A 26099-nucleotide genomic window follows, 5' to 3' on the forward strand; every position below is an offset into this window, starting at 1 on the left:
TTTCTGTTCTCATCCTGAAGCAAAGTTCTTAACCTGAGGTACTACTTCAAGGTTAGCGGAGTCTGCAACCTGAAGCGTTTGTAACCCAAAGCGGTTGTAACCCAAGGTATCACTGTACTGATATTGAGACCTGGGACATTATTTTTCAGCTTCTTCTGGGACACTACTGCTTGTTGAGGTCAGAAGTCCAAGGCCACAGAAAGCAATGGTGGATTGTGTCCACTGGGACTGGTGGGGCAGGGGCTGGAGGCAGGCAGACCAACAGTTCTTTATTCTTTCTTTGGTGATCACTCGTAGCCAAGTAAGATTGTCTTCCATTAACACGGATCCAACTAATTCTGGTTTTGCTCCCATTCTCCTCCCCACTGCATTCTACAAAGGCAACACTGAGATTAAGTAGGAGGAAGCTGGCAGGTTGTTCTACCCCCTGCGCTGGGCTGAAAGTTAGAAGGCTGGCTGAGGGCTGACTAAGGCTGGTGTGGGGAGCTCCCCATTCATTCCAGTGGAGCAGCCTCCATGGACAATGAGAGTCTACTTTGCAGCTCCTCCTTATGCCAGCATCACCATCACTCCTGGGAACCAAAGGGACTCTCTGAAGGGACTCCAAGAGAGATTTGAGTTTCCTCTGCTTTGTACTGAACAGGTATGGTGTTATTCGGTGCATTGACACTGCTTTCCATGGAAGCTGCCCTGCACTGTCCTCCCCGGTGTCAGTCCTGCTCCATAACTGCAGCAAAATGTGAGCAAGTCTCAGCACTCTCCGAAGGTGAGTCCGCCCCACTCAAACCCACGCTTCCACTTCCTCCTCCCCATCACTTCCTGTAACTGTCTCAGTGGATAAGTCAGGGACGGGAAATGTTTTTTAGCATGTGGGACATGTTTCCTTCTGGGCAGCCTTCTGAGGACTACATGTCAGTTGTGAGCACAGCCAGATGCAAAATTGGGCAGAGCATGAGCAGTGCATTTAACTTACAGTACAGTATGCAAGTTTCTACACACACTCATGTGCCTCCCCAAAGCTTTCATCCAGGCAAGCAAGAAGCATCATCAGTGTTCAAGGGTATTCCAGCCATTCAAGGAAGGTGTGAAGCAAGGCCAGTGTGGGGTGTGGCCTGGGGAGAGTTCCAAAGGACAAGTAGAGAGGCCTGGAGGGCTACATTTGCCCTCCAGGCCAGAGGCACCCCACCTGTGGGCTAAGCAGTTCTGCAATGCACCAACTATCATTATCTGGTGCCTGGGGCTGCCATGCACCTGGATTTTCCTGGGCATTTCTGGGATTTCAAAGGCAGAATTGATGTCTGGGGGGAATTTCCAAATGTGGTGCTTTGTCCTGGATCTTAGGCAAGTCAATTGAAAAAATGCATTTGTTGGTATTTTTGTTAAAAAAAAAAGCCAACAACTTTCAGGGTTTCCTAATTGTTATTTTTTGAAATATGGTAACAGTGGTGCCTAAGCATGGGCAGATCAGACTACAGTCGTACCTCGGGTTACGTACGCTTCGGGTTGTGTACTTTTCAGGTTACGAACTCCGCTAACCCGGAAGCGCAACCCAACACGTGCGCGATTTGCGCATGTGCAGAGCGTTTTTTGCGGGTTTTCTCCAGGGTTTTGGGTTGTTTTTTTTTTCAGTCTGCGCATGCACAGAACGAATTGTTCGGGTTACGTCCTTTTCGGGTTATGTACTGTAACCCGGAGCGGATTAAGTACGTAACCCGGGGTGCCACTGTATTTGGGGCAGGGGCGTTCCTAGCCCCTTGGCTGCCCGGGGCGGGAAGCCAAGAGGCACCCCTGGGGGCGGGGCGTCGGGCGGGGGCTTTTGGAGCGTTTTTGGGCTGCAAAGAGTCCTGAAGCCGCTGCTGTAGCACAAAGGGGGTGCTACAGCAGCGGCTTCGGGACTCTTTGCAGCCCAAAAAGGCTCCCCAAGCTCCCGCCCGGCATCCCCGGGGGCGGGGCATCACGGCGTGTGCGTCATGACGCACGCACACACGGCGACGCCCCGCCCCCGGGGGGGGTGCCGGGTGCAGGCTTTTGGAGCCTCTGCAGCCCGCGAAAAGCCGCTGGAGGGCGGGGGCTATTTTGGGTGCTGCCGGGGCAGAGCCGCAGGAGCGGCCAGCGAGGGGGGTGACACCCCGACTCGCTGGCGGCCCCTGCGGCTCCACCCCGGCAGTGCCGAAAATAGCCTAAAAAGAATTTAAAAAAAAAATTGTAGGAAAAAAGCCCAGTGGGCAGGGCAGCCCCCCCATGTGTCACCCCCAGCAGGGGCGCTGCCCGGGGCCCCCCGCCCCCTCCGCCCCCCCTGCGACGCCCCTGATTTGGGGGCCATGTCAATTCCACTTGTGTTTACTCATAAATCTGCTCTGACTAATTTCTGTATTAAACTACATTTAAAATAAACATTTTATCTCAAGATGCACATTTTAAGAGTATTTTGCTACAATACTAGTTACAGGTAGGTAGCCATGTTGGTCTGCCGTAGTCAAAAAAAATCAAAAAAAAAATCATTCCAGTAGCACCTTAGAGACCAACTAAGTTTGTTCTTGGTATGAACTTTCGTGTCCATGCACACTTCTTCAGATACACTGAAACAGAAGTCACCAGACCCATTCCCACCACCCTTCTGAGTAATGCCCCTCCCCACTCTCTCACTATATATAAGGGTCTGGTGACTTCTGTTTCAGTGTATCTGAAGAAGTGTGCATGCACACGAAAGCTCATACCAAGAACAAACTTAGTTGGTCTCTAAGGTGCTACTGGAAGGATTTCTTATTTTATTTTGCTACAATACGTTTTATTGGTGGTGGACTTCAAAAACTATTACCACGAGATCTAGTGTGGTGCAATGGCTGGAGTGCTGGATTAGGAATAGGGAAGCCTAGATTCAAATTGCCATTCAGCCATTGTGATCCCTGGTGACTATGTGCCAGCCACACACATCGTAACACACCTCACAGGCTTGTTATGAGGATAAAATGGGTGAGGGAGGAACTAATGATATATCTCAGGGTTCAGGAATCTGGGGTACTCTAACTCCCGTCGGCCCAAGCCAGCATGGCCAATGATCAAGGGTGATGGGATATGTAGTTTGGCCAGATTTGGAGAGCCACAGGTTGCCTACCTCTGATGTAGATAATCCCGAGAGAAAGAGCAGAATGCAAATGTAATAAATAAAACAAAACAAAACAAAAGAGAAGCACATTTGCTTTTTCTGCATGATGTATGCAAACTGCAAAATCCTGCTTCCCTCAGAGCAGAATGTGAGTTGCCATATTCTGTGTATTTCCAGTAAGAAGTTGTAAGTCCAAATGTTGCTTTGCCTTGTAGTTTTCTGTCTGTCTCCCCACCCTCTTCCACCCCTTCCCCCTGTATTCAGTCTTAGTAGGTTTGTCAAGTTACACAGAGAAGATACACCTACGTCATGGGAACCTTAGTGAGATTCCTCCACTGTCCTTCACAAAATTCTCCAACCTCCAGTTCCTGTCAATCACTGGATTCCTAGTTTCATCCCTGACCAACCTCACCTTTTCCACAATTCATGCCAACCGCCTGAGGGTATTGAATCTCAGCAATAACCACCTCCTTAGTTGCATGATTCAGCCAATGGCTTTCTCAGGTCTTCTGCTACTTGATGAATTAATTCTGACCAACAATAGTTTGGACATATTGAGAAGGTCATGGTTCTCAGAGATGCCAATACTCAGCAAACTCTTCCTTGGGGCCAACAGAATTGCATACCTTCCTCCAAGAACATTTGAAAGCCTGGCCAAGCTGGATGAACTGGTTGTGTCTTCTAATTTGATCCAGTATCTTCCAATGGACACTTTCTATGGATTGCCTTTGTTGACCAAACTGGACTTATCAAGCAACAAAATCATGTTCATCAATCACGAGGTTTTTCAGCCTTTACAAACACTCAAACATCTTGTACTGTTTCAAAACAGGTTGAGTGTCTTGCCCATCCTTCCAGGTTCTATAAACTTCTTATTTCTTCACAAAAACCCATGGGAGTGCAACTGCAAACTGGCAAGATCTATGGAGCCACTGATGGCCAAAATCCAGTATCTCGATGATATTGTTTGTGATAGACCCCCCAACTTTGCAGGACACCAAGTGACGAGCATCAGGCCTAGAGATTGCGACTCTCTGTCTCCCTCTCCATCCCCAACCACACACCTCCTGCCATCAACCATATGGAACCTCAGCTTTTTTTATGGCTTTCTAGGTAAATGCTATTTAAGCACATGTTTGAAAGCTGGACCTTTTGATAAATCAAAACACTTTCAATTGATTAACTTAGTCAGTTAGTCACCTAAATGCTGCAATCCCACCAATAACAGTAGCAGAATCACCATTCCTGTAACCATCGTTTTCTGACTAAACTATTTTTTTTACTAAGTTTGCTAAACAGTGTTGGATAGTTTTTTCTTTAAATGTAGTTGAACTGTGCAAAGGACATAATGCAGAAGAACATAAACAAGGCCAATGCACACCCTGCCTTACAGTTACTTACAGCTTCAGATTTCAAAATGTAGTTGCATTCCAAACATTGCCTGCATCCAACTTCAAAACAAATAGGCACCTTTTGTGTAATTGGAAGGAGGACAAGTCCGTCACTCCACCCCACCCCACTCCACTGGGACATTTCCCCTTCTGCTTTGATGCTCTTGCATTAGATAGGAACATAAGAAACTGCCTTAATGCCAACTCAGACTGTTGATCCATCTAGGGCAACACTGAATGGCAGTGGCTCTCCAGCGAGAGTCTCTCCCAGCCCTACCTGGAGAAGCCAGGGATTGAACATGGGACCATCTGCATGCCAAAGCAAATGCTCTGCTACTGAGCTACAGACCACTCCCAATATCTTTTTTTTGCAGAGGAAGAGCTGGGATTTCATACTTTGCACAATGTCAAAGTCCTTGTGCTTTGTTTCTTTCCTGATGGGTGGGAGGGCACCATGAGACCTGGATGAAATCTGCTTGCAGGCTGTATGAAGCCACAGGCCAGGGCTTCCCAACCTCTGATCCAGACAATGCAGTGGTACCTCGGGTTAAGAACTTAATTCGTTCCAGAGGTCCGTTCTTAACCTGAAACGGTTCTTAACTTGAGGTGCGCTTTCGCTAATGGGGGTTCCCTGCTGCTGCTGCGCCGCTGGCGAGCGATTTCCATTCTCATCCTGGGGCAATGTTCTTAACCTGGAGCAACCACTTCCTGGTTAGCGGCGTTTGTAACCCGAAGCATCTGTAACCCGAAGCACCTGTAACCCGAGGTACCACTATACTGAGCTTGATGGAAAGATAGCCCGACGTTGTCTAGGGCAGCCCCCTTCCCAATGCATGCCACTGTAAGCTGCTTGGAGGAAGCCTGGGGTGCAAATAGAATAAAGCAGACAAAATAAATTACAGATCATGAAGCTGACCATTCATCTCTACCATGCTTTATCTCCATGGGTGTAGGAGGACTCATCGTTGGTTTAATTCCAGGCCTGGCCATCTGTTGCTGCATTCCCAGATATTGTAACTGCACCCCCTTTGCAATGCAGACTGAAGACAAACCACCCTCCCAAAAGAAATCAACCAAAATGTCCTTGAGCAAACAGAGGACCTCAAACGTGGACCTACTGAAACCTTCCAGTTTTCCCATCATGGAGAATGCTGCAAGCCATTCTGAAGGGGGCCACATTGCTAGAGGGCCCTTCTGTGGCTGCTTCTGTGGAACCTGTAGAGCACAAGATTTGGGACAGGCCAAATCTGTACTCAAGAGGCCGGTGGTTGCCTTTTTATCGACTGATCCTGTGGGTAAAACCATTATGACGCTCCATGAGAAAGGAGACAGCCTATCTAGCTGTCTGGCACACAGGGAAAGTATCAACAGGGTGAATGGTGCCTCTCTATGTACCAGAGCCCATGGCAGTCAGGAGCAATCATTTGCAAAGAGGGGTACAGGATCCTGCTACCCGTGCACCCAGCATGCAACTTTACATCAGATGGAGTGGAAGGAACATGGTGAGTGACCAACCCAGAACAGAGAAACCATCCAAGACTTGTAAGCATTTGATTATACAGGTAAAATTCGAAAAATTAGAATATTGTGGAAAGGTTCATTTCTTTCAGTAATTCAACTTAAAAGGTGAAACTAATATATGAGATAGACTCATGACATGCAAAGTGAGATATGTTAAGCCTTCATTTCTTATAATTGTGATTATTATGGCGTACAGCTGATGAGAACCCCAAATTCACAATTTTAACTTTGGGGTTTTCATCATTTGTACGCCATAATCATCACAATTATAACAAATAAAGGCTTGACATATCTCGCTTTGCATGTCATGAGTCTATCTCATATATTCAACTCCAGTAGCTAATGAAAACAATTGCTTACATAAATGGACTTTTCCACAATATTCTAATTTTTCGAGTTTCACCTGTACTATGGATTCCACCACACCATACATTTTAAAGCACATGGTTTCTCCTAAAGAATCCAGGGAACTGTAGTTTATCCCTCACAGGGCTATATTTCCCAACAACCTACAGTTCCTTTTTTTTGGGGGGGGGAAGCCATGTGTTTTAAATATATGGTGTGGAAATGACTTGTATCTTTATCAGCAGATTTTCCTGGATGAAACAAGCTGAATAAATAAATCAGGTTCATGTAGTTCAGGGTTTGGTGACCTTGTGTCTGTCAAGGTTACTTTACATTGGGGGCAATCAGTCAAGGGTCTGCATGCTGGTGGCAGGTGTGGTCAAAGCCATTAATGGGCAGAGCAAGAGCCAAAAATCTGTGGAACTTCCCTCTGTCCAGCTTTCCCCTTTCCCCCTTCTCTTTCTCTCTGCTACTCCCTTCTCTCCTTCTTCTTCACTGTCATGGAGAGAGAAACAGACAGACAGACAGACAGACAGACAGACAGACAGACGAGTTAGATAGAAATGTGGCTGAGGACCTCTGGTTAATGGAGCACTCCAAACAAATTTCTCAAGTTAATTTTTATTGGTGCATGTGTGCATTCCATGTGTCACCTGTATTTGTGATGTAGGATTTGTGTTTTCTCTCTCTGGCTTTTCATGTTTTCAGAGTCGAGGGAAGGAGTTGATCACCAGTTGGATGGACAGGTATCGCACCCAGAGACTCAGCTTGGTGGGGTTCAGGACCCCAAAGCTTTGGTCCATATAGATTTTCCAGATGGAAGTGCCCTCAAGATGGAGAGAGACTGTTCCATGTTTTACAAGACCCCTTCCAAGAGAAAGGAGCTGGCCCAGAGTGGATTGAACTCTGCTACCCATAGTTGGCTGGCAACAAAGAAGAAGAACACGTCAATGTCTGGAAGTCCTAGTCATCACTACCAGGGTGGCTGCACATCTCGTAGATGCAGAAAAGCCTCTGAAGAGAAACTGTATGGAGAACGCCTCAAAGAGGGAAGCCATTCTAAGCACCCAACAAGAAATGGATCTTGGAAGACTGGTATTTATTCCAAAGGCTATTCCTCCTTGCCAAGCAAGGGCAGAAGAAAACAACAGAGGAAGCGACCAGGTGATCTGCACACCCCTCCATACTGTGGCATGACTTCCACTTCTTGCCTTTCCAATGTGCCCAGCCAGTCAGAGGATTACAGCCTCAACTCTCCAAAGGATGCGTATGCTGAAATGCTGTCCGTCGCACAATATCCTGAGGAAGGAAGGAGCAACTCCCAATGCTTGGATACTACAACACAGGCCAGAACAAGAGTTCCTGAACATAGAAAAGCTGGGATCCAGCAACAAGGCTCAGACATTTCCTTGTCAAGGAATGTACCCACCACCACAAGAATATGGAAACAGAGAAGTGATAGAGAGGAACCCAACCAGTATTGGATAGCACAGAGGAGGCACACTCAACAGGGCACCACCCCTAGGATCTCCAGAAGGTTAGATAAAGCTACCCAATGGTCTTCCATTGACAAAGTCCACCTGAAAGGTAACATTGAGCATGCATTGTCATTTTTCAAGTGGGGCAGTTTAGCAGCAGCATGGAGAAAAGCAGGGAGCACATGTCCACTGATCACAACAGCAGCCCCGGCTCATCCTCCTCTGATAATGTCTGGTTAAAATGAGATGCATGATGTGGCAGTGGCATTATTATGCAATGTCACTACAACATGTATCCCCCCCTTTACCAGACCTATGACTAGAAAAGGAAGATATAAGGGGTTATGGAGGTGTTTTCAGGAGCCACAACACATTTTCCATATTGAGATGCACCTGAATATTTATTTGATTATGTCTGGATAGACAAATTCATGGAGAATAACGCTTTCAGTGGCTACTAGCCACAACGGCTATGCTCTGCCTCCGCAGCTGGAGGCAACAATGCATCTGAATACCAGTTGCTGGAAACCACAGAGAGGGAGTGTGCTTTTGTGCTCAGATCCTGCTTCTGGGTTTCCCATAGGCATCTGGTTGGCCACTGAGGGAACAAAATGCTGGACCCAGATAGGCCATTGGCCTGATCCAGCAGGCTCATTGGTGTTCTTACATTCATCTCCATCATCAGCCTTTACTTCCTAAGTACAGTACATTAGAAGAACTGAGATTATAAGAGGAGTTTAGGGTTTAATTCCCCAATTAAATGTGATTGGGAGGCGGGAGCAGGTGATTGTGTGCATCTCCTTATCAGTTGGAAAACTTGGAACATCGTAAACAAATGAAAGAAACATACAATCCCTAATTTTATGTTTCGTCCTGCAGAACATGAAGCAGCCGTTGGTCTGCATCACAATGCTGAGAGGTCAATGTTGGAGGGCGTCTGGCAACCAATCTATTTGCCAGCCTTTCACCCTTCCTGTGGAATTCCTCATCATGGGCAGAGTGAAGGTGATTTAGAGACTCCTTCTCCTCTGGCTACCACAACAGCACTTGCCACTGTCTTCCCGCCGACTAAGAACACCATGCAGTTGATTCTAAAAGGTCAGGATAGGAGCCTGGGGGTTGTGGGGACATTAGAAGCTAATATGGTGGTTGACCACAGAGTGGACATATACCCTCCAAGGGGTGTGAGCCTCAGAACCTTAAGTGAGGAAATCCTGGATGCAGAAGCGCCTTTAGAGTCTTTTGCCATTGGCACTGCCAATCCACGTTTTGCAGAAGGTAAAGAGGATGGGTTTGGCTCATCTTCCAAAGCAACGGATCTGAATTCCTGCTTTGGCACTCCTATCGGCCTCCTCTTCAAGACGGATGAGAATCTGTGGCTGCTGGAGCTTCCTACGTCTGATAAGAGCTGCAGCAACATGATTTGTTCAAGCGTTCAAGGGGGTGGATATGAAGAGGCTGCAACTGTCACATCAAGCTGCCCTTTGGTTCAGAAAATGTGCCAGATCAGTTTCCCTCTTCTAGCCGAAGAGGAAAACACAAGCTTTCCAGGTGAGCATAAGGAGACTGACTCAGCTGATATGACGGAGTACTGTGTGGTTGCCTATGAAAGCTCTTCAGGAAATGTTGGGGAGCAAGAAGGATGCTTAAAGGCTGAACTTGACGCCAAATCTAAGAAGTAGCCCAGCGGGGTTCCCCCACCCACCCACTTGCTACCAAAGTAAAACTTTGTCGAAAGGTGATGAGGCTGCGATCTCTTCCCTCAATGGAAGTCAGTTCCATTTTTCAAAAAGGAATGGATGGACGTGTCAATTTCACTGTGCTCAGTTTCCCATCCCCCCAACTCTCAGTATTTTAAGTTCACATTTATGACACTGCAATTTGGAGTTCAAAACATCCCTCAAAAAAAAATATTGAACATTTTTATTTTATTGCCATCGTTATTAATTTTTGTCCAAATAAAATAATAAATATAAACCCAGCCATCTCTACAGTCTGAAAAAGTTCCTCGAGATCAAAGTTTTCTGTTTGTGATATAGGGGTATAAACTGATAAACTCTCCTTATATAAATCACCACCCTCCAATATATTTGGAAATAGTACAGATAACTTGCAACTTAGGCACATTTAATTTGTGCACATTCAGCTTTATGCACTTGGCAAAGATAAAATAAGAAGAGGGTGGAAAGGGGGCAGGTGTATGGGCGTGGGGAATGTTGGCAATCCTACCTGCCATTGAACCCAATGTGTTTCCGACTATATGCAGTTTTGGCTTTAGGCACAATCCCTGGAGCATAACCCCAGCATAAGTTGAGAGTCACCTGTATATAATTTCATAAACAGAACAAATTTGCTCATATCATTAAAATGATACCCAAGTAAGCCAAGAATACATTTCCTTGACAGAACATTTTGTAGATAAATATTCTTCCTTTTTACGAATGTCCGCTGGCAGGACAGTTACAAAAATAAAATATTTTTTTTTTTACACATGTCTTCAGATTGAAAGTAATAGAAAAATCAAACATTTGAATTCAGTAGTCCATCAGCCATTGCTAAACACATTGCTTTTTCTTTGTATGTCTCGTTAGATGCAAATTTACACTATATAAGTAATCTATGAAAAATGTTTAAGGTGAGATGTGTTAAGCAAGTATTGTTTCATGAAACCACCATAATGCCACCACTCTGATTTTAGATGCTGCTTCATCAAATTTGGGCAGGGAAGAGGCAATTTCTCTTCTGTTAAGTCATGTTGGTGTTTTAGAATGAGAAACAAACAAAACCAGGGAGGGATAACAGGGAGGGATGGGCAAATCTATTAATTTCGGTTTCTCTCTGTTTCCCACTTTTCAATCTTAAATTCAGTTCTCTACATTTTTGCCTCAATCTGTGCATCATTATTATTTTAAGTCCTCATGAAAATTCATCAACATTATGCTGTGAATTTCTCCAAATACACTTAATTCCCACTAACATAATGCATTTAATTCCCACTAACATAATGCATTTTCCTGATTTTTTTTATTAACATAGGTATTTTTAATGCACATTTTATCCTATCAACAAGACATTCTGTATGCCTTGCTTGGCTGTAGGAAGTGCATTGCAAAATCCAGAGGTGTGCAAATGTTGAAGGATTTCTCTAGTTTGATTCATATATTGTTTCAGGAGTACTAATTAGGTAAAGGTAAAGGTAAAGGGACCCCTGACCATTAGGTCCAGTTGTGGACGACTCTGGGGTTGCGGCGCTCATCTCGCTTTACTGGCCGAGGGAGCCAGTGTACAGCTTCTGTGTCATAATTAGGTAGGTCCCCCCTTTAAATGTGTACTGAACTAAATTTCTTCCCCCACAACCCCAGTAGCTGCTGGATCTGGTCCCCCAAAGGAACTTTCTCTGGCCCTGCATGGGTCCTATCAGATTTTAGTCATGGTGTGACAGAGTACTGTCTCTCTAGTTTCACTCATGAGGAAAAGAAAATGCTACCAAGTTAGAACCAAATGGAATATTCTACTGTTGCAACATTACATCTCTCCTTTGGCTTTTTGAAGACCCTGATGATGCAAACAGAACATATCAAGAGAAATCAAAGTCCAATGGATGGTCAGGAGATAAAGTCCATTCAGTTCTTAAATTGGCATAGTGGCAATAACCACAATATGAGTTTTCTAACAAGGAGGGCTTTAAGTTTGTTTTTTGTACTTGTGGATTGTTGTATGTAGGGCACACTACCAGACCCATTAGGGTTAGGATATCTGATCATCGTTCCAGAATCAGAAATGGAATTGTCAATGCACCTTTGGTACAACATTTTATACAAGCATTGCATTCCGATGAGGATCTAACATTTTTTGTCATTTGGGCATATCAGGGACCTATGGAACAAGCCAAAAAGATTATTTTGCAGAAGGAAACCAGATTTTTCTGCTTAATACTTTACATCCAGCAGGCTTCAATACTGTACTAGATTACAGCTGTTACCTATGAGTCATTATGTGTTAATTAATTTCTTTAAACATGAAAACATGGTCTCTTTCATTAACATTTACAGAAATTGTAGCCACCTGTGTTAGAATCTACACTGCCTCTCTGTATAAAAAGGAACTTTGGCCAGTGATTGGATTAACTGAATTTGTTTTGTTCCATGCTTCCGTCATAAAAGAATATGGTATATAAATTGTTTAATTTGTATGTTGTGTTACTTAGTTTGTATAAGGATTGTGTTATATCATGTTTATTTAATTTAGAGTATGCACGGCTGACGAAGCCCGGTTGGGCAAAACAAGGTATTATCCCGGAATCCTTGTCGCCATATTGTGGTTATTGCCAATATGCCAATTTAGGAACCGAATGGACTTTAGCTCCTAACCATCCATTGAACTTTGATTTCTCTTGATATGTTCTGTTTGCATCATGTGTTGGTCTATGGAATTACACTTTGTGAGATATTATATGTTGAATTGTGTTTGAAATAGAAGTTACATAGTCAAAAACAGCCTCTTACGTTGTGTGCGTTGTTACCAGGATTGTATTTACGTAACCTAAGGTTTAGTAGTGTTTTGCATGAAGCCAAACTAGAGCAAAGTCTCTGTTTCCTGACCCCTCACTGGCGACTTGTGGGTAACTATTTTCTTTAAAACAACCACCACCACCACTCAGCAGCATTATATGTGGGAGAACCCACCACCACCACCACTCAGGACATGAAGAGGTAGAGGCAGTGGAAAAGATGAACAGCAGATATTCATTCTTAGAACCTCTCTCTCTCTCTCTCTCTCTCTCTCTCTCTCTCTCTCTCACACACACACACACACACACACACACACACACACACACCTCCAAGCACCACTTTTGAGTCTAGCAAGTTTACTAGCAGACTTGCATCTCCTCTCAAACAAATGCCTCTAAATTACATCACGACTGGTCACCAGTTCATCAGTTTCAAGCAGATAAAGAAAATGTGGACCTCCAGACACTGTCAGACTCCAACTCCCAACATCATGGGCTGCTACCCATGCTGCCTGGAGCTTATAGAAGCCAAAAAGCACCTGAAGGCCCACAGGTTCCCCATCCCTGGTTTATAGGATGGGAATAGAAACATGTTTTGTAATGGAGAGGTGCATTCTTAACTCAAGAAAGATAACTCAATAAGATACTGTACTTAGTCAAGGACCCCTGTAGCTTGACAGCGCTCATCCAACAATGAAGTTGTTGTCCCTCTGTAAACAATTCTACCCAAATGGACGTCTTGAGTCTCCAGAAAATGGTTGCAGCCAGTACTCATGACAGTTATGAACAATCTAATCTGATTCCTTGCCTTTACCAGATTTCCTCTTATAGGACATGGCAACACACGTCTAGAGGATAAGATACCTAGCAAATCATAACTAACCACCACTGGAATGCTTCATTGTTTTCAGTTTCGAAGCTCTTCTGCTTTGTTCAGAATGTGGCCTTGCTCCTGGACTGGATGGGTGGCTGAAGCACCTGGTGCAACAATCACCTGTGGAAACCCTCCAGTCTATGACAATGAAGATAGTTTTGGTACATTTTTAAAAAACTCATCCCACCTTCCCTCTCCCAAAATAACATTTAAAAAAGAAATGATTAAAACTGAGACTTGTACAAATCATCCATGTCTTCGATTGGACCATGTTTCCTTTAATTCTGAAACTCTCAGGACCTTCCATTGGAAGCATTTTTTGGGGGAGACATAAAGCCAGGTTGGGGAGGGGGGGGAGGGAATGTGACTTTTTCTCAGTGCCCTGTGGGTCACTCGGTAAGCTGAAGTCAGGATCCCCAACCAAGCGGTTGTCTTTGTCTTTTCGATGAGGAGCTCATCTTCAGTCCCTGCAGAAAACTGTCCATCCCCTTCAGCAAAGTTCATCCATCAAGTTCTGTTATAGTTCCATGCATGGACAAGAGGGGGAGGCGATAGTGTCCGTGCAAAAGGAGGGAGGTTCTCACAGCTGCGTCTCGTCTCTCGTTTCAGGGCTACAGGGGTCCAGCTTGTTACTGCAACTGCTCTTTCGACTGTGTGCCTCATTTTCGACATGTGCTAAGGGATCGGGTCGTATTAAATACCTAGGCAGAAATTATTATGCATCGCTGTTATGTTATTCTATTTCTTGTGCCCCCGTCCTTCCTCTCATGAGAACCCAGGGCGGGTAACAATAACAATCAATCAATAACAATTTATTCGACCGTCAGTCAGAACACAATCATCCATACAAATTTTAAAACCTGAGACAACTCAGAGGGGTTTACACTAAAACATATACTAAAAGTAAATTATACATAAAAACCCATATCGATACCATCGATTTTGGTAACAATAACAACACACCATGAAAGCAAAAGCAAAATGACAACTACATTGGGTTGTATTTAACACAGTGCTAAGTAGTGTTTTGCGTGAGCAGAACAACTCTCCTCTCCCCTTTGCACCCCCTAAATTTGGGGATAGAGTCTATGTGAGGAAAGGAGGGGAGGAGAGTCCCGTTGGGCAAGTGGAGTTCTTTTTCTAGCTGAATACCACCCAAAATATTGTAAATGAAGCAGTAACATGGATAGCAATAAATTATCCAGCTAAAGGCCTGGAAGAACAAATAAACCTTACCATGTTGCCAGAATAATCTCAACAGGGTTGGAGTTTCAGAACCTTGGTGCCACCACTGAGAAGGCCCTGCTTCTTCCAGTGACCCCCTGCCCAGCCGTTTTACCCACATAGAACTCCTGGAGCCAGATATGAAAGGTGTTCTATCTATTCAATTTGCACCATCAATGGTTTCAGTCAACAACATCAAAGGTACAGTACTTACACAATGTCGTTGAGTTCCAGGCGTGTGTCTGGAGGAGGGTTGATGAGAACATAGGACAACGTGTTCTGATGGTCATTCATTTCGTCTGCAAGAAATACAAGGATTGGTAAAGCAGCAAATCTTTTAGTAAAGAATCGCAAACCGTTGAGCCCTTTGGAGTGTTTAAATCACAACTACAAGGGGGGGGGAATTCTGACCTACCCACTCGCCATAGTATTTTGAGGCATGCAGGTTTCCAGCATGCAATAATAGCCATTATTATCCCAGGAACAGTTCTGAGGATGACTTTAGCTCAGGCGTGGTGAACCTCAGGACCAGGACACAAATGTAGCGCTCCAAATCACTTGACCTGACCCTCATAATTCTTCCCAGACCACACACCCCTCTCCTCATGCCACACCCACTGGCCCTGCCTTGCATCCTCCTGCCTTGCATTTTTTCCTGGCTGGGATGTGTCCTTTGATAATACCTCTTGCTTGCTTGGATGGAGGACAGTGAGTGTAGAAATTATCCGGCTGTACGGAAGGCAAAATTTGCATTCCCTGCTTTACTCACTTGTGTGCCTGCCCCTTCCCACCACCGACATGCAGCCTCTGGAAAGTTTCCCAGGAAACAATGCAGCTCTTGGGCTGAAAAATGCTCCCCACCTCCTAAACTAGGCTAGAGGTGTAATGGCAGATCTCTAGCAACTTCCCTTCTCCCCTGGCCACAGGCCTTGCCTTGCACCCCACCCACTTGAGTGTCCTTTGCCTGGCTAGATTGTGTCCTTGCCTGGCGGGAGGATTGAAATGGATGGGTGAGTGTATAGAAAGTGAACCTTATATTATTTCCTCCACCCACTTTTGTCCCTGATCCCATCCACCACGGGCATGTGTCCCTCAGAAGGCTGCTCCCAAAAGAATGCAGCCTTTGGTCTTTTTATTTATTTATAAAAAGGTTCTCCACCTCTGCTCCTGTTTAAAACACCAAGCACAACCCCACTCAGACTGATGAAACATGGCTTTATGCAGCAGCGTCTTCTCCCCTTGGAAGTGGGTATGCTTGGCTTTGTGCAAGCCATCTGAGAAACTGGTGCTCCACAAAGGATCTGGTTGTTCCACAACGACAGAAGCATGCATGAAAAACAGGGTGATGGAAAGGAGGGGCACACGTCGGAGGGGCAGCCCATGGGAGCATGCTCAGAAATGCTTAAAAGTTGGTTGCTTGTCAGATGGATGAATTTGGGTCATATGAATTCCTTTCAGGCTGAGCCTGTTTGTGGAATGTTATTTTTTTATAAATGTGTGCTGATTCATTTGGGGGATGGAGACAATCCCCCACCAACTTCAGCCAGCCCTCCAGCTGCTGGATTTCTTGGTTACATCCACCCCAGGAGGCAGCACTGTCAGCTTCCACCTCCTTAGTCTCAACATTGCCCATGTAGAGCGTGGCAGGGAAGAGAATGGGGACAAACTAGAATGAGTTGGTGCCACCTGCTGTTAGCCTCCTTGCCTTCCGTTGCACCAGGCCTAATGGACAGCAGCCCCCAAATGACTCTGAGCATCTCTCTCTCTCTCTCTCTCTCTCTCTCTCTCTCTCTCTCTCTGTTTGTGTGTGTGTCCCATGATATCCCCATCTGTTCAGAAGGCATCCCTCCAAGAAAGGCTTCTCCATCCACGGCACTGGCAGGACCAGTTCCATTAGAGCCAAGTGGCATAGGAACTGAAGGCTATGCTCAAGGCCAGATAGCAAATCTCTGTGGTTCTAATAGAGCTGCTGGCTTGCACTGGCTACCCCAGCTCCAGACATTCCCTGGGAATCTGAGTGTTGTCCCGTTTATAGATATGGATAGAAGGATCTCTAAATTCAGGGAAATTACTCAAGTCAAGCAGAAAAGAAAGAGAGAAAAGCTTTGATTTTAGCCATTCATCTGGATATTTAATGCCTTCCCGGGTGACCCTGCAAAAGCACAAGTTTGTTGTGTCTAGTATGCTGTGGAAGTCTTTAATTGGAGAAGGGCTACAAATGAACCCATGGGGTTGTCTAATACCCTCCTCTCTCTCTTAGTCCCAGTCTCATATACGCAAAATGAGGGATATTACAGCCTTACATTATAGAGCACTGTAAGCAAAAATGCAATGACTTCTATTTTTTAATGAACACACAAAAGTGCATACATTGTTTTATTTTTTAGCATTATAAAATGAATTTTCACTTTTAACCAATCAATATTCATTGATGTTTTAAGAATGTTTTTGTGCTTATATTATTCTTATATGTTGTATTCCACCTTTAATTAAAAAAATAAATAAAAGTACAGATTATAAACAATTTTATTTTATTTATTTATATTTTTTTGGTGAGGTAAGGGATTGACACTCTGAAAACTGAACTCACTGTTGGCGTATAGTATTTGCTTAGCTTCCTCTGCTCTGACTCCTGAAACCCACCCAGGCACTTTCAAGCTTCAAGAATTTGAGGACTAGAAACTTGGAGCAGAGATTCCCGGGGATGCCAAATTATGTGCAACTTGTGGGGACTGTATCAAACATACATGCACAGTCCTATTAATATCCACGAAGACTCATTTGAGGCCAGGGATGTGGGTGCTGCAACCCTCCAGAAGTTGTTGGACTCCAGCTCCCACCATCCCCGGCTGGGAGTGATGGGAGCTGGAGTCCAAGCGCAACCAAGCTGGGAATCCATATCTTAGCTGCATCCATAACTATTCACATTGCACTTGAAACGGCGGGTTTGACAGGACCTTGGTTTCTTCATTTTGGTACTGCCACAGCGTGACCCTGCAAATGAGGAGCATTATGACAAAAGCCAGCTCAACAAGCACAGGATGATGAGATGAGAGCCAATGGGATTCTGAGAAACAATAACATGCATATGTGAACCAGCCTATACAGTGAGGAAGTCCATCCTAATGCCCAGCTCAGATTTCTCTCTCTGCAGTTAGATCCATCATTCTTCGCCTAGAACTCAGCAGAAGGTGCAATAGAAAGGACCAAAGCATTGGGCAAGTGTCGGGAACTACAACTCCCATCAGCCCCTCCAAGCATGGCCAATGGCCAGGGATGATGAGAACTACAGTTCAGTAGTTCATCTGGAGGGCCAAAGTTTAGGGCTATATCCTAATGCCATTATGTTCACTGTGTGATCTCTGAGTGGGTAGGATCACCCCTGTGGCATTTTCCATTCGTAAGTTCAGTTTTCTACAGTTCCGCATCAATCTATGATTTCTTTGTAAACTCCTTGTGGAAATCCATCAACGTTCCTGGTTTTTGTGCACAAGTTTGCCAAAGTTACTCATTTTTTAAAAATTTTTTTTGCAAAGCAAATTTCCTTACTTTAATGCGTTTCTGTGTGAACTTCAGTGATACATGCACACCCATGCACACTTTATCCCAGTATATGCATTTTTTTTACACATTACATGGCTGGAGAACTCTCTAACAAAATTAAAGAGATGTGTTGAGTTCCAAAGGATGTCTGTAATTCAGTTCACATATTGTTTCAGAAATTAGGTACAGCCACCTTTAAAGGCAATATGAATCAAGATTCTCTCCAATCCTTAGCTGAGACTTTCTATGAGAAAGAACTCTTGCATCCTTAGTCTATTTTGGTATCCATGAGCACCTCCATATGACCCATTTATTGATCACAGGAAGCTGCCTTACACCAAGTCAGGCCATTGGTCCATCCAGTTCAGTACTGCTTAACCTGACAAACAGCTGCTCTCCAGGAATTCAGGAAGGAGTGTCTCTCTTTTAGCCCAACCTGGAGATTCTGCCAGAGATTGAACCTGGGACCTTCTGCAGGCAAGGAATATCTTCTGCCCCTGAGCAATGGCTCTTCCCAGATTTTTTCGTGGGGAGGTTAGATGGCATTGCATCAAACAAAGGTCATCCCACATTTTCCAACCCATTTCTCCATCACTTTCCTCATTGCAAAAGGTTTGATCTTGGAAGGGGGTGTGAGTGGGCTTGATGCTACAAATCAACATTGCCGCAAGCTGAGTTTTCTGGTACATCCGGAATAGTGACAGTTTGGAAGCTCCCGATGAATTATTAGGATTTAAAAGGTCAACCCCATACAACTGACATCATTTTGAATGGGGTAATGTGGAATGGGGGGTATGGAGTTTTGAAGAGGAACAACACATTGGCCATTTACCACATCCCCTAAAAGGCCACTGAATTTGTGGTGGGTATTTTGGGAAATTTTACCGAACCTCCCAACTGTGGTGATGATGCAAAATGGTCACCTCTGTGCCCCGCCCCCAATGAGATGCATTTAACTTGAGCCTCTGTATGGCATGTTCTCAGTCATGCAGTTTAACCACGAGTCAAGCCTGACTCTCAGGGAAAAGAGATTTACCTTGCAAATATCCAAGGTTTACACGATTCATCACATCACAGGCTGTTAAATTTGCTACATCCTCTACAGAACACACAGAGAAGGAAAAACGACGACAACAAAAAAGAAAAAGGCACAGACATAAACGGAGAGAAAGAGAAGAAAGAGAAAGATCAGCGAGCAGCGATTTAGAAAGTACTTAAGAGACCAGCATCGGTGATTATATGTGCAGGAATGTAGTAAAAATATATATATACACACAAAATAAATAAACAAAATAAAATAAGAAGGAAGCCGGACTTAGGTGTTCTGTTCATGGCACTGTGCAGACTTCAGACACCAGCGGGTGATATGGAGTGAGGATGCATTCAGAGAACCATTGAAATGATCAGTGATGTTGGTCTTAGATGCCCATCCCTCACCAGGCAGTTCTTTAGGAGAGTATGGCAGAGTCTCTATAGCAGAAATGGGCAATTTGCAGCCCTTGAACTGATTTAATACAGCCCTCAGGTAATTTCAAAAACCCTCTGCTGGTGATTGCTTCAGACATCTGGCAGGAGGAATCTGTTGCTTCCCCAGCAAAGCACACAGTGGGAAGATAGAGGGAGGGAGGGAAAGAAGGAGAAAAGAAGTGAGAAGGAAGTGGTGGCAAGAGAGAGGAGGAGTGTTGGTGTCAGAAAGAGATAAAACAGTGTGTATAAAGAGGATGAGAAAGCACACCCACACACACAGAGAGAGAGAGAGAGAGAGAGAGAGAGAGAGAGAGAGAGAGACTGACACTGACAAACAGAAGTGGTGTCTGAAAGAGAAGGAAGTGGTGGAAAGAGGGCCTCAGGAAAAGAGTAGGAAGAGAAGGGGAGTCAGAAAGAAAAGGGGGTGTCAAAAAAGGGGGCAGACAGAGAGAGAGGGGAGAAAACTGGCGTAGGAAAGACACTGAGAAGGGAGTGTCTGAGAGAGGAGAGAAGGGGAATTCAGAAAGAGAGGGAGAGAGGGGTAGCAGAAGGAGACAGAGATGGGAGTGTGGTACAAACTCAAATTTGAGCTGGGCCAAGCTCAAATTGGGCTTTGGCCCAGCTTGGATTTGGGGAAATTCGTTCAAAGTGGAAGAGGGAGGGGTAAAAAGGGCAGGGTGATCTGTCTATTTTGGGTTTTGGCTGTACCTGTTGACACTTTTGGTCCATCCACCATTGCCATTCAGTGCCCCCCCCCAATACACCTGCAATAATGCTGCTGTTGATGGAAATCTGCTCACTCCAGACAAGCTAGTTCTCAGAACCCACCCCCAAGCTAGAGGAAAAGATTTTGGCTCTTGCTATTTCCCCCCACTCAGCTCCTGTAATCTTGGTTCAAATCTACCACTGCATTTGCTGAGGGCCATCCTCCTCTGTGTCTGCCGATGTGCTCCCTAGTTCACAGTCAATATTACACACATTCCCTTTAGGTTAATTTTCTAGAACAAGCCCTGCTCAAATGGCAGAGATGAACAGACCTTGCCAATACCTAAATTTGCATCCCCCCCCCCATTCCACCAAAATATTTGAATGTCTCCTCATAGGAAAGCCCTGGTTTGAGCCTTACTCTTCCCCTAAGTTTACTCAAGTAAGTAAGGACGTGTGTGTATGGGAGCCCTAAAAAGAAATAGCAGCCTACAACCCTCTGAAAAATTATGTTGGTTATAGCTCCATATCACTTTAACCACTGCAGTGTCCCCACAATGAATCCCGGGAATTGTAAGTTTGTGAAGTCTGAGAATTTTGGGCAAGGTAGGGATAAGGAACCTGTGGTCTTCCCAATGCTGTTGGACTCCAGCTCCCTCCAGTATCAACAATAACCAGGGATGGTGGGAGTTGGAGTCCAGTGACATCTGGAGGGCTACAGATTCGCCCCTGAAAAGTGCTTCTTAAGAATCTAGTTTCTTTCCAAAAATAAAAGTCATTGTGGATTGATTCTGCATTACCCCACAGCGTGTCCATTTGAAAACAGATGTAAGGTGGTCCCAGCAATTGGGGTGGTGGCATATCCACAGCATTGTGGGTGGGTGACCACCACTTTCTTCTTCATTCACCTGATAATCATGGATAATCTAATGAAGGGGGAGGTTTTCCAAATTTATATCAAGGAGCCTTTGTGGATGGCACCATTTAGTATCAAACTAGACTGAATGCAGCATGTTGAGGTAGAGCATGAATGATTCCATATTGAGAAAAGCTACATTTTTTTTGCAAAAAATGGGTGTATATGCAGTCTCAGTCTTTTCCTCTTATGGCTCTGATCCTTTAACAGTTGTTGAATTTTTGGGGGGCAGGGGTATTTGGTGGCCATCTATGGACACAGCCAAACAATGCAGTCTCTGGGCGATGTGAACTTGTTACTCACTACTAAGAAAGGAAAATCACATGCATTCACTCATTTAAATATTTCAGGATGAACTTGCATGTTTCTTTCAAAGCCCCATTGGATCAGTTCACACATTACCCTCTTTAATGGGGGGAGGGACATACAGAGAAGCCCCACTGAACCTGTAGTAGCCTCTGGTTCTGACAACCACTACAAGCAGCTGCAGCTGCAAATCCACCTCCCAGCTTTTGCCTCGTCCCCTGCTCCTAGTAAGAAAGGTGAACGTTCCTGTCCACTCCACCTTGTAGCAACACCTCACTTTTTATTGCCAGAAAAATAAACAAGGAAATTGCTGCTTATTATCTTATTTCTGACAGTGGCTACTCTTGCCTGCAATCTGAAGTGGAAAGAGGAGGAAAGTAAATTCCTTTTTCCATTTCTCAAAAAAGGAAAAAGGGGAAAAGAGGAACATCTGTGAAGGTTTCCCTCTTTTTTTCTGTGCAAGATTTTTTATTTTTGTGTGTGTATGTGCAATATTTATAAAATATTTTTATCACACTGGGGAAAGAGCCCGATAGGCAGAACCTCTCCAGCTGTAGCCATTTGTAGGGATTATTATTACTATTATGATTTATTGAATTTATATACCCTGAGGTCTCAGGGCGGTTCACAGAACAAAATCAAAATATAAAACCACAAAATATATAACCAAAAACAACAACCCAACAACCCCCCCAACCCCCCCCCCCCCCACATTTTAAAAGGGCACAGGGGTTGTCAAGCCAGCAGTCCTCACTACAGGTTCAGGGAGGCTCTGGTATATTGGGTACTCCCTCACTAAATGATGTTTGGAAAGTAAGAGAATAGCCACCTACTGCTTCTTTCCATTTCACTGTCAGCCTGTTGCATTCCAGGCTTTTGTGGGGAGTGGGGATGGGGGGGTGTCAATGGCAAGAAAATGCAACCCCAAAGCCTGGCTGCCTAACATGGACAGACAAAATGCCATTGAGCCTAGGGCTTGCTGATCAGAAGGTTGGCGGTTCGAATCCCCGCAACGGGGTGAGCTCCCGGTGCTCAGTCCCAGCTCCTGCCCACCTAGCAGTTTGAAAGCATGTCAAAGTGCAAGTAGATAAATAGGTACCGCTCTGGCGGGAAGGTAAACGGCGTTTTTGTGCACTGCTCTAGTCCGCCAGAAGTGGCTTAGTCATGCTGGCACATGATCCAGAAGGCCGTATAAGTATAAGAAGAGCAAATGGCCAACAGCACAGGATGGCAAAAAATAAAAATAAAATAAATAAATCTAGAAAGAAAGAAAAAATAAAGAAAAGGAAAGAAGCAAGAAAGTTGTATGTGTGTTTTAATTGTAAGAGTCTTCTTCCTTTAAATATATAGTCAATGGAAAAAAACATTCCATTTTGTATGGATTTCCCACAGAAATAGCTCTTGGGTTTGGATGGAGTTGCCATTGGCAGGTGTGTCATTGTTTTTTCCTGGGAGAGGAAGGGCCTAAGGCAGTGGAAAGGTTGGTGTTGTACAAACGGACCAGAAAGAGTGGTGGATTGGGTCCACTAGTCTGTTTGCTTCTCTTTCTGCCCCACTCAGAAAGTCACTTCTGATTTCCAATCCTGAGACAGCCTGATTAACAACCCCCCCCCCATTCCTACACCATGTTGATCTCATCACTCTCTTTAAGGCTTGGTTTCCTGAAGGCAAGGAACCCTGTGACAGTCCCCCCTCCCCCCACCTGCTGAAAAAAGGTGGCTGATGGCAGAATAAAATGACCATGGCATTTGCACGGCAACAGTAGTGGTTGCATGAAAGTCTGGTTTTGACTCACCACCAAGTCCATCTCCTTTTATGTATTATTTCATAGAATCGTAGACAGGGCCGTCTTAAAGGGATCGGCCACCGTGGCGCGACGATCCCTCAGCGCCCCCTGTGGGCCGCCTCTCCGCCCACCTCCCTCCCGTGCTGGCTGAGGGGCGTGGCGCTGCAAGCCGGCCACCCTCTGGAGCCCCAGCTGGAGCGCTGGGAAGGGTGCACAAAGCCCGGCGCCGCTCCAGCGCCACGCCCCTCATCCCCCGGGTGCGGGTTGGGGAGGGGGCGCCCGTTATGCCGGCGGGCTCGCGGGGGCGCCCCTGGGGGGCCTGGCACCCTGGTGCGCCGTGCCACCCAGCCCCTATGATGAGACGGCCCTGATCATAGAGTTGGACCCAAGGGATCCTCCAGTCCAACCCTCTACAATGCAGGAATCACAGCTACATAACAACATAGGAACAGCCCTGTTGGATCAGGCCGGTGGCCCACCTAGTCCAGCGTCCTGTTCTTGCAGTTATCAACCCAATGCTTGTTGGAAACCTGCAAGCAGCACCTGAGCACTAGAGCACTCTCCCGCACTGTGGCTTCCGGAAACTATTTACGAGTGGATTTGCTATACAGCTTCCCTGCCTGCCTTCCACCACGGAACTCAAGGCAGCGCCTGTGGGGCACATTGGGCTGAATGTTGCATTGTTACATGAAGAGGCGCTGATTGGAGATGCCATGAATGAAAGGGGTCCACTACTTACCGTACCCTGTTGTGGGCAAGCCCAGATGTTTCATTCGGTTCTTCACCAGCTCTGAAAGCTCCTGCCGCTCTGATCGCCGGTAGAGGCTCAGCCTCTGCTGGTTGATCCACTCAGCTGTTTTGGGTGTGTGTTTGTTTGCTCCTTTTCGACTCAACCGGCGGGCCCACTGCATGCTCTTGCGCCGAAGCAAAGGGTGCTCCGCTTGGTCGGTGGGGCACGAGTTCCGGTGATGAGTGGTTTTGGTGTTCCAGTGGTCCTTCACCTCTTTTGTATCCTCACAGTCTTCCACGTTGATTGAGATCTGTGACTGGGAACACCAGTAGGCCATGAGGAAAAGCAAAATATGGCTTTTGGTCCCCTGATGGGCCACTGATGTCATTCCATGGAATCATAAGGGGGAAAAAGCTTTCATTTCCCCAAAACTAAAAGCAAACTTTTATTGGGAATAGATCACAGTTTGGTGGCATGACCCATTCTTTAATACTGCGGTGAGGAACCTTTTTCAGTAGTAGTAGTAGTAGTAGTAGTAGTAGTAGTGGTAGTATTTGTTCCCCCCCCTCTTTCATTTCTTTCATTATTTTATTTTAGTTTCCTTTTTTTTTTTTAAAAAAAATATTTTTATTAAAGATTTTCAAAGGTAGTACAATGTCTCTCTCAAGCTTTTCCATACAACATTTTTATAAGTCAGTGTTGGTGAGACATTAGAAGAGAAAGGGGGGGAAGGGGGGAAGAAGTGGGTGGGACGGGTTTTTTAAAGGAAAGCTGTATAAAGTGTGAGGTTGCACTAGTCACCCAAGGAAACCAAGGGCATCCTTATTCTACCTTTAGCTGAAAGGTTGTAGAGCTACAATAACTTTTCTCAGCATAAAAAACAAATAAATATTTTTTGACAGAAGCCATACTCACCTGTGTCCTGATGTCATGAGGCTGGGGTTGCAGGGAGAAAGAAAGAAATAATACTTGAAAAAATATGATTTGAAAAAGTGCATCATTGTTTTAGCCTAACATTCATTTCCTGAAACACAACACTGAGAAGATTTTTGTTTAAGTGATGTTTACTTTACCTCTGCTGCTCCTTTCTCAACATAAAAGGTAAAGGTAAAGGACCCCTGACAGTTAAGTCCAGTCGCGAATGACTCTGGGGTTGCGGCACTCATCTCGCTGTATAGGCCGAGGGATCCGGCGTTTGTCTGCAGACATTTTTCCGGGTCATGTGGCCGAGGGAGCCAGCGTTCTGGATCATGTGCCAGCATGACTAAGCCACTTCTGGCGAACCAGAGCAGCGCACGGAAATGGTGTTTACCTTCCCGCCGGAGCGGTACCTATTTATCTACTTGCACATTGATGTGCTTTCAAACTGGTCGGTTGGCAGGAGCTGGGAGCGAACAACGGGAGCTCACCCCGTCGCGGGGATTTGAACCGCCGACCTTCTGATTGGCAAGTCCAAGACTGTGTAACAAAAGTGGTCACCTACTTATCAACTGTGGGCTCCATCTAAGTCAGTGGGGATGGGCAAATCTGTCCATTTCAGTTCCTCTCAGTTACTGAAATGGACCGATTCAGTCTTAGATTCCAGTCTTAAGTTTAGTTCTTCATATTTCTGCATCAGTTTGTGATTTATTTTAAAAAATTCATCTGCATTTGAGTGCAAATTTCTCCCGATGCACAAATTTTTGTATGCAATTTTGCTTGAAGTAATATAATGCATTCATATATTATTTTCACTAACACATGCATTTTATCACACACATTCCCCATAACATACACATTTTTGTACGTGTTAGTTGGCTGGAGAACTGCAACGCAAGACTCTGAGAAGTGGAAATTTCATAGAACAGCTTTTTTGGTTTTCATACTGCTTCACAATGTGAGGAATAGGTAGGTTTGCATTAAAATCCTAACCAAACCAATTTTCTTTTCTATTCCCTAGTAGTCAATGGTGATATTAGTCTGGATTAGGTTTACTATATCTGTATGTTGCTTCCCATTAAAGGTCCTGAAATGACTTACAAGCAAGTAAAAAACCCAACAACAAACCCAACAAGAAAACTACAAAAATTAGAACAGAACAGAACAATTATTGGTGGTGCCCACATGCCTGGGAGGGAGAGAATCTATTTGCCTGGCAGCAAAACAATGACAAGGTTGGTACCAGGTGGGCCTCCCTGAGGACAGTAATCCATAAATG

The 26099-nt window shown here is 45.0% G+C and overlaps 2 protein-coding genes across 14 annotated transcripts in view; one reads left to right on the forward strand and one right to left on the reverse strand.

Moving 5' to 3' along the window:
- Nucleotides 1–3349: 3349 nt before the first annotated feature.
- LOC117040438 (reticulon-4 receptor-like 1) lies at nt 3350–6007 on the forward strand. Its single transcript, XM_033138217.1, has 2 exons — nt 3350–4219; nt 5451–6007. Exons 1-2 carry the CDS (start codon nt 3586–3588, stop codon nt 6005–6007), a joined length of 1191 nt encoding a protein of 396 aa, XP_032994108.1. The 5' UTR covers nt 3350–3585.
- Nucleotides 6008–13469: 7462 nt separating this feature from the next.
- The window catches only part of KCNT1 (potassium sodium-activated channel subfamily T member 1), a 183846-nt gene continuing 171216 nt past the window's right edge, over nt 13470–26099 (reverse strand). For 4 of the 13 annotated variants that reach the window (XM_033137688.1, XM_033137680.1, XM_033137683.1 and 1 more), the window contains 5 exons: nt 24818–24838; nt 23912–24218; nt 19029–19091; nt 14664–14748; nt 13470–13926 (listed from right to left, as the gene is read on the reverse strand). In XM_033137688.1, the coding sequence (XP_032993579.1) occupies nt 13806–13926; nt 14664–14748; nt 19029–19091; nt 23912–24218; nt 24818–24838 (597 nt within the window). In that variant the 3' untranslated portion in view covers nt 13470–13805. The remainder of the gene's footprint in view (nt 13927–14663; nt 14749–19028; nt 19092–23911; nt 24219–24817; nt 24839–26099) is intronic. The other 9 variants (XM_033137690.1, XM_033137689.1, XM_033137685.1 and 6 more) reach the window with 5 other exon arrangements.

The sequence above is a fragment of the Lacerta agilis genome, chromosome Z (genome assembly GCF_009819535.1).
Source record: "Lacerta agilis isolate rLacAgi1 chromosome Z, rLacAgi1.pri, whole genome shotgun sequence".
NCBI lineage: Eukaryota > Metazoa > Chordata > Lepidosauria > Squamata > Lacertidae > Lacerta > Lacerta agilis.